This window comes from Gavialis gangeticus, unplaced genomic scaffold (genome assembly GCF_001723915.1).
Source record: "Gavialis gangeticus isolate Ggan-Ray unplaced genomic scaffold, GavGan_comp1, whole genome shotgun sequence".
Lineage (NCBI taxonomy): Eukaryota > Metazoa > Chordata > Crocodylia > Gavialidae > Gavialis > Gavialis gangeticus.
In genome coordinates this window covers 14,569,514-14,578,004 of record NW_017728991.1, presented here as the reverse complement: position 1 = coordinate 14,578,004, position 8,491 = coordinate 14,569,514, and the positions used below count along the sequence as shown (strand labels likewise).

The 8,491-nt window shown below is 47.6% G+C and overlaps 1 protein-coding gene across 1 annotated transcript; it reads right to left on the bottom strand.

Annotated features, from left to right (window-relative positions):
* Positions 1 to 382: 382 nt before the first annotated feature.
* Positions 383 to 7,480, bottom strand: OTOP2 (otopetrin 2). The gene is made up of 6 exons (XM_019517937.1): positions 6,959 to 7,480; positions 6,313 to 6,449; positions 5,539 to 5,597; positions 4,589 to 4,719; positions 3,158 to 4,044; positions 383 to 1,884 (listed from the first exon to the last, which is right to left on the bottom strand). The coding sequence occupies exons 1-6, from the start codon at positions 7,338 to 7,340 to the stop codon at positions 1,714 to 1,716; spliced, it is 1,767 nt and encodes a 588-aa protein (XP_019373482.1). The 5' UTR covers positions 7,341 to 7,480; the 3' UTR covers positions 383 to 1,713.
* Positions 7,481 to 8,491: the final 1,011 nt, after the last annotated feature.

Genomic DNA, 8,491 nt, shown 5'->3' with positions numbered 1-8,491 from the left:
GATATTTCTAATCCAGAGAGTTCCCTGTTGAGTCAGTTGTTTCTCTTGCATGTTAAGTATGAACTTAATCTCCTATCTGAAAATGTGAAAGACAACTACCGTTTACCTTCACAGGAAGAAAAAGCCAGGGTCTTTTAAATTGGTGGAGGAAGATGTAACAAGAACCAGCAGTTGGACATTAAAGTCAGCTGCAATTACACTAGAAATAAAGCACAAGCATTTGCCAGTCTGTTTTATTAAGCATTGGAAGAAATTGCCAAGGGGAGTGGGAGATTCCTCAGTTTCTAATCCCTTCAGACGTAGACTGGAGACCTTTCCAAAACAGGTACTTTATTCAGATCAAGTTGCTGGGATACGACACACAGAAAATAGCTCAGCCTAATCAGAGCATATGAGTTTCATTTATTCTTTCAAAGAATATGCAAAAATCACTGGGAAATGATTGTCAGCTTTCATCACCGCTGCAATTGCCTTCTGTGGTACATAATGTTTTGTTCTTTTGTAAATGGCATGTCCGGAGCTAGAAACAGAGCTGTACCGCATTGCATCATTTACTGATCCCAGTCCCCCCACCTCACTCCCTGCCAAACGGAGCCCCGACTGTCTGAGCCTTGTTTCACCTTGTGCATACACATCGTAGCTCTGCGACCTGATGCACAGGCCTCACTGGGAGGCCTTGGCCCTCATCTAAGGTTCAGATCTGGTCTCTAGGATGCACTGGGTCTCAGGCTGCATTGTGTGGTGGAGTGAAGCCTTTAGTCATTCACTGTTGCACTGAAAATCAATAAATATGTTTATACAAAAAAGTTCATATATTAAAAAAATCATTATGCTATTAAAACACCCTTCTTTCTCAGTCTCCTTATCATTAACCTTTGGATGTTCCAGCTCCTGAGCCCTGATTGAGGAAACCACTTAAAAGCATGGGATTATATCCCTATTCAGGGCAGCCTTCAATCACGTGCTAAACTCCCTGGACTTCAGCAGGAGCGAAGCTTCGTGTTTGTTCTGGGAAGAGGAAAGCTTTCACTCCGTTGGGGGTCTTTCTCAGCCAGCTGATCAGCAGCTGTAATATCTCATTGAAGGGCAAGGTGATGGTGATGGAGGGTGGTATGGGGAGGCTGGCAGGACCCCAGTCAGTGACCAGGAGGATGGGCATGCCAATGTGATCCCAAGAGCTGTCAAGCTTTATCAGTTCAGTTTTCACATGTGTGTACTTCATTCCTTTCCTTTAAAGCTGAACTCCCAGAGGCAAGACATTGTGCGATCTCCTTTAGTCTGCCTTATACACCTGAGTTATCTCACTGACCCAAATGGGTCATTTATTGCAAGCAGGATGTGGCCTGCATGCAGACGGGCTCTGATCCTATGAGGTTCTGAGGGCTGCCTGGGAGAACAGCATCACTGGCATTGAGGACGCTCAGCAGGATCAATCCTGCGAGACGTAAGGGAGTTCTCTTTTAACATATGGTAGGTAGAGTGCTCATGATTCCAGTTCATTAAAAGCCTTAAAATTTAAACCCAAGCACACACGCGCGCGCACACATACACACACAAGTATAAAAATAAAATCTGTCTTCTTGGGTTATCCCTGCTGCAGGATCCCACAGCAGGAGATTCCAGCAAGTCCTGAACCACTGAGATCAGCCATGCAGACGTTCAGTCTTGGGGGTGGAAAAGGAGGCTCAAGAGAGCAGTTTCTCATCTTCCCTTTTAGGACATGATGTAGACCTCCAGCAAGCTGGCGACTGCGTGCATCCGATAGAAGATCCCGAAGGGCAAGCAGATGTCCACAATGGCAGACCACATGGGCTTGCCATAGAAGTCAAGCTCCTGCTTGTTGTCAAACTGAGGCCGGGCACCAAACGCAGGCATTATCCAGAGCTGTATTGGGGGGAGAGAGAGCAAATAGGACGGTCTCAGTGTGAAAGGTGGGACAAGGTAAGTAACTACAGTTGCTTCTGCTAAGTGACTTGAAGGGTGGAACAGACAGAAGAGGGAAGATGCATCTTCTATGTCCAGGACCATCTCAGAGATGGCCCTTGTGTCCATTCCATTGTCAGGGAAGCCTGTAGTCCTCCAGAAGCGAGAGTACTGGACATTAAAGCCTTGTTTTACTCCCCTCTGCGTTCTGGTCCAGCCCACTCATTTCCCCCCTGTGCATGCTAAATCCTGGACGTAAGGTGATGTAGCTGTATTAGAGTGGCGCCGAGTGTGTGCTAATACGTGTGCCTGACTTGGAGAACCGAAGACTGGTTCTGGGTCATGTGCATTATGATGGCTGCATCACCTCATGTACCTTTTGGTGCAAGCGGGCAGATAGATGAGACCTGAAAGCAACGTTAACGGACCTTAAACACCCTGGATCATGTGCAAATGTGACTTGGCATTTAGTGACTCTAAAGACTAATCTGTGCTTGGCTTGTTTGGAAGCCAGGGCCTTATGAAACATGCCTCTTCCTCAGAGCTGCCCTATAAATCAAAGACAAGGGATGCTCAGACTACCCTGAACTGCTTCCCCTGACAACGTGCAGGATGAAGGCATGGTTGTAAGACAAGGGAAGGCTTCTCAAAGAAGCTACTGCAGACTCTGAGGTCTGTCAGTGAAGGTTGAGTGCAAGCTGACCCAGAGATGAAATGCCAGCCCCACTGAAGGCAATGGGATTTCTTTTCTACCACTGTCCTCACTGGAAGTAACCTTCCATCCCTGTTTTAAATGCCTGTTACTGAATTTAATTTCTTTGGATATGTAAGAAGAGAAGTTAGATCAGGCTCTAGATGCATTTTTCCTTGCATAGAAAAAGGAATGGTAAAGGGTTATTGCACTTAATGAAAAATATTGGACCTGACCTCCCCTCTCACTTGTACCAGTTGTACAAATTTGGGGGGTAAATTCTCTTTTGGCACAAATTGCAAAACCCTGCTCTGGGTTGGTGTATCTGTGCCCAGCTATGCCGTTGGAATGCTTGTTCCTATAGCATCTTTGATTTCAGAACAGGTGAAGTGAGAGGCGGGTTGTGCTTAGGTTTTTTTCCCCAAAGGAGATCCCAGAAACTTGCTAGTGTGCTTTGCTGCTAGGTGCTAGGGCAAGTTTTCCTTAGACCACATGCTCTCCTCCCCCAAGGCAGAGAAAATGGCCATTCAGAAATGTACTTACAATTACATTGGACAGTAGCAGGAACAAGGAGATCTCCCTTAAGGCTTTGCTCCTCCAGTTCACCTTCTTGGGCATCCTTATGGACTGCACATCATCAGAAGCTTGGATTGCTCCTGGGTTGGGGGGTGTGCTGGATCCTAGTACGCTGCCACCATCGGGGATCCGGAGGGATATAGTGTTGATGTTGACAAAGGTGAGTCCATACAGATCTTTCCGGTGGGGACTGGTTTTGTGTCTTTCTTCAGGGGGCTGCCGGTGAAGGCCTTCGACGATGAAGATGTTCTGGAATGTGTGCTGGGCGATCATCAGCAGCGAGTAGGTCAGGTTGAGGGCACTTTTGGTATCCCTTGAAGTGCTGGCCACGACAGCCACAATGGAGTAATAGGAGATGGCATACTGTCCTAGGGCTGCTCCCATTAATAAGGCCACATCCAAAGTTCTTGTTGGGTTCTTGTGACGGTCCATGTCTCTCTTGTCAAGCCTGTAGACGACGGAGCCTCCAATGCAGACCGCAGACATCAGGCTTAGGCAGACTATGTTGAAGATGTAATACATGATGAGCGCTTGGTTCGTCTTCTCTTCGTTGCTGTGGGTGTTCACTTGCACTTCATACACAATGAGAACCCCCAGCCCGCTCACCAGTACGATGAGCCCCAAAACAATACCCACAAAGAAGGTCCTTCTGAAAAGCCTGAACTTCAGGTGGTGGACAAGGTGGGCGTGATCATCTATGAGGCGTCCCACGTTCTTCCACATGACATAGACCATGGCAGAGGCAAAGAGGCTGTACTCTATGTTGAAAGGGTACAACCAAAAATAGCCGTTCTGGAAGATCTCGCAGATATGGGTTTTGCATTGACAAACATCCGCCGAGGAAGCTTTTCCAGCTAGAGTCAAAAAGACATACACATGTTACAGTATTTTTGTAGAGCTCAAGCTTTGAGCAGGTGGCCCTGAAAAGCCTGGGTAGGCTCACGGAAATCCATGAGCAAAGGTAAAAGTAGATGTCATGACTTCTAAGCATTTAAACCTGAGGTTACCTTTTGCCAAACATTAGGCAACAACCCTCTCTTCCTCTCTCTACCCATTTCCCATCCCTTCTTTTTTCTTTCTGTCCTGTCCCATTTTCTTCCCTTCCTTTTCATTTTCCTTTTTCCCTGTGTCCTTCCCTATTCATTTCAGTCCTGCTTCTTCAAGCCCATTCCCCATTCTGATCCCTCCTAGATGCAAACTGAGAAATAAATACCAAAGGCCAGATCATGATATTTCTGCTCAGACTAAATAGGACCTTAACTCTGTGTGGTCTTCTTGCATTCATACACGAATTACCACTCAGCATGAATAAAGGTATCAGAATCCAGGTGTGAGAGAGCTCTGTCCCTCTGTGGCCTACTCTTCAGGCCTTGGCAGTTTTATTAACTGGCAAATTACCTTTCATAATCAATGCTGCTGATTGCTCAGTTGTGGAGTTGAATTTTGAGTGTGATTTATGCACCGACTCATCCGTTACTGCTGACATCCACACAGCCAGGTTCGTGGTCAAAGTCAGCATCAAGCCACACCTGTACAAGAGAACGGAGAGCCATGGTGTCAAGACATGGCCTGCTCCAGGCCTCAAAGAGCTCTTCAAACATTGGTGGATTGATTGTCACTACCATAAGGCAGGCACAGGTCATCTCCCCTATTTTATATAGAGAGAAACTGGAGGAGAACCAGTGATTGCTTGAGTTTACAGAGGAAGTCGCTGGAGAAAAGAAATCCAGGTTTCATGACTCCTGGTCTACTGCTCTAACCACTCCCTGTTGCTTTCCCTTTTCAGACTGACTAGTAAGCTTTGATCAAGTCTTTATTCCTCTTGTTTCCAGCTCAGCCTTCTAGCAGGGTAGGGCTGGAAATCTGGTGGGCTAACGGGTCAGGGTTGGTCTGTCCAGAAAAGTGGATTCAGCCTTGCAAAAGGAGAATGTGAGATGCACTGATTTGGTTTCTTGTTCTTTCAGCCTTTGGATCTTCCTGGTGCTCTGTGGTGCTTTGTCTTCCTTCTCTGGTGCCAGGGAGTCATTCAGGAACGTTTTAAAGTGCTACTCACTGGCATTTTTAACGGTGCCTTTGGGCTACTTGCGGGGATCACTGCTAGGCTGCTGGATCTCAGAACATAAGCCACCAGTGCCTGAGCTAAGAGCCACAGTTGTGAGAGGCTGATGTGCCCTGCTTTGATTTGGGCCATAGGGGGCCCTTACTGGGGAAGGCATACCGGTAGCAGTGACATGGAGATGGGCAGTAAAGTAGGTGCCTCTGACTGCAGCAGAGGCTGTGTGTTTGTGGCCGAGGGCTGGGGGGCGGTATACAGAGGTCTCCTCCCCACCGCTGGGCGAAGTACTTGCCTGGTGACATCCAGGTGCACTTGGACACAGTGTTTGGCAGAAATCCATAGAAAGTATGTCTGAAAAAGATATAAAGAATGATTTAAAAGGCCCCTCACACCTGCCAGGCAATGGATCTAGCCACTTCCCTGCTTTTTATCTGGCTTATTATCCCTCCCACCCCTCTCCTCTGGCATCACTCCAGGTCCTTGTACTTCCGCAGCTGTTGTAGCTGCCCCACGTTCTCCGCTTGTGCCCTCACAGATCCTCCTCCTGCCTAAGCCTGCTGTGGCACTGCCTGCTTCTACCAGGCCTCACTGCACATCATTTGTTCCTGTTTCCTCTGCTTTACTCCACAGCGTTCATGGAGAACGGGGCTTCCCGACCTGGAAGTCAGATTTCCCTCTCCTCTGCCACTGACAATAAAAAAACAGATGTCAGGGGCCATGGCCACCCCCTGCCCTTTCTGTATGGTTAACGGAAGAGACCAGCGACATGGGAAGAGGATTTCAGGTGGGCAGTCCTGGAAGATGATAGCAATTTGTGCTATGGAAAGCATCTGTGAGCCACTGACATCCAGCAAGTCATGATTGTGTATTTATTTATAATAAGTGATCAAATATGTTCTTGCCAATGGAGAAATGTATGCGAGCTGGCTGGGCCTCCCCTGGGAAGCTCGGTCTAGTCGAGGGGGACACCTGAGCTCCCTGGTCAGACAGTAGCTGAGGACCCATTGGGACTCCCTGATGCATTGTACCAGGGTTCAGCCTGGCTTCTCCAGCATGCCCAGCTCACCTGGATGATCACAAAGATGGCCTGCACAACTGGGTAGATGATTTTGATGGCAATCTGGCAGTTCTCGAAGCTGGAGTAATACCCAATTTTAAACACATCCATCACAAGGCTGAAAATGGCAAACATGACCAGGCCTCCTGCGGAGGAATCAGAGGAAATCAGAGGTGCTGCAGTGCACGTGTGTTGGGTGTGGAGGCATGAAAGAGGTGCTAGTACCAATGGACAAAAGGAGGAAGAGAAGCTGTATTGCTATTTAGAGGTTGATGCCACCTTAGGATTCTCCTCTGAATAGTTCAGGTCTGATTTTTACCCCGGCTGAAACATTCTTTATACCAACAGCCCTTGTAAGGGGAAAGTGATAGCACTGAAGAGGAATGTAGTGCTTCCTGGGCACGAAGGAAACCTCCAAGATAAAGACCAACCCAGGCAGGACTTGGGTTAATGAGACCATTGACTAGACCAGCTCATGGACAGGCATGGGGTGAATACTGAGGAGAACTTTCTGATGCTTGGAGAGGGAAGAGATGATGGGTCCCAAGTCGGGCCGATGCATTCCCCATAGAGCACTTATGTTTGAGCTTCCACTGTGGCCTCATTCAGTATCTGCTCCTCACCCAAAGACTTAGCATGAGGGGGTCTCCCTTACCTCTCAGCCAGACGGGCCCTGCATGGGAGTCCTTGTAGAGGATGGCATTCCGGCGTTTGGAAGTGCCAACAAGGTAGAAGAATATCCAGATAATGACGATCAGCATCATGACAGTCAGCAGGAAGAACACGTCATAGTCATGCACAGCGATCTTCTCAAAGGCCCCGCTGCTCACTAGGGTGCAGGCTAATAGCACTAAATGAACAGCCAGCAGGATGGAGAACAAGCGCCCTCCTTTCTTCCAGACCTCCTTGGGCCTGGACGTGGAGGGAGACAGGTGAGGTTGATGGGCTAAGGTGCCCTTGTCATCTTTGTGACCCAAACTCACGATTGAGTCTTCATGTCCGATCTCACTGTCGTTTTGCGCGGGATCCTCTGGCATGGTTCAACTAGGGCTGGAGGCACGGGCTGGTGCTGTTGGGAGTAGAAACCTATGTTACAAAATCAGCGTGGCCTATGGCTGAGACAAAGGGGGTGGGGGAAGCTGGAGATACCCAGAGCAGAAGTAAGGGGAAGGCAGGAGAGCAAGAGATAAAGAGGGACGACTGCTGTTATTTCCCCCCCAAATCCCACCCCACTCCAGGTATTTATCCATTCAGATAAATACCCACTACAGCCATGTTTCTCTGAAGTAACTGTGCCAGTGTGAACTCATGGGATACTATTATGAGAGTCCCCTGTGGGAGCCTGAAGAAGGTTCAGTGTCAAAGGAAGATGCAGCTACTGGAGGGAAATGAGAAGAAATTCCCCTGCCTCACTTCATCCCATTCTGCTGTTATTCTTTCCCTGCAAGACTTCTGCGTTCTCAACATCAATTTACTTTTAATGGGGCTGCACTTTTCATTCAATACATGTGCTCCCAGTTTCTGCAGTTGCTGGAATGCAAATTAGCATTTGTCTCCCTGCTGCGGGAACGCCTTAGATTTTAACAGATTTGTTTAAGAATGTGGAAAACACTTCGTCAGTCATGTTTGGTCACTGATACCATTTTGGTTGTGCGTGCTGTTTTGCTGCCTTTGAAATGTCATGTTAATGCATGCTTAAGCATGTAGGAATGAATGTAATGTTAGTTGAACATGAAAATTAATTACACAGGTAGCACGTGCCTAATAGACAGTGTAACACGTTTGTTGATGTAACCTGTCAGAAAGCACTGGGATGCAGGTAAGATCAAAGGTCTTGGGGCAAATGGTTGGATTTAAGCAGCAGCCTTGAAACCTGAAGACAAAATGCCATGCTATGTGGCATGAAAAGAGACTAATTGAAGCAACAAGCATGAGAACTCTTCAGGCTAGCACATCATGGTCCATACAGAAGTATGCATTCAAAGCAACAAAGTCCCTTAGCCATCTTTTCTAGCTTTCCAACTCATCCAGTGCACATTGCTACTTGCCAGGATCAGCTCAGTACTTCTGCATGAAATCATGACTCTATCATAATCTAAACCTGAGGTGAACAATCCTCGAGAGCCAAACTAGCATGTAAAAAGCTAAAAACTGTTCCACCAACCTGCTTTCCCACTGGCAGCCTGAA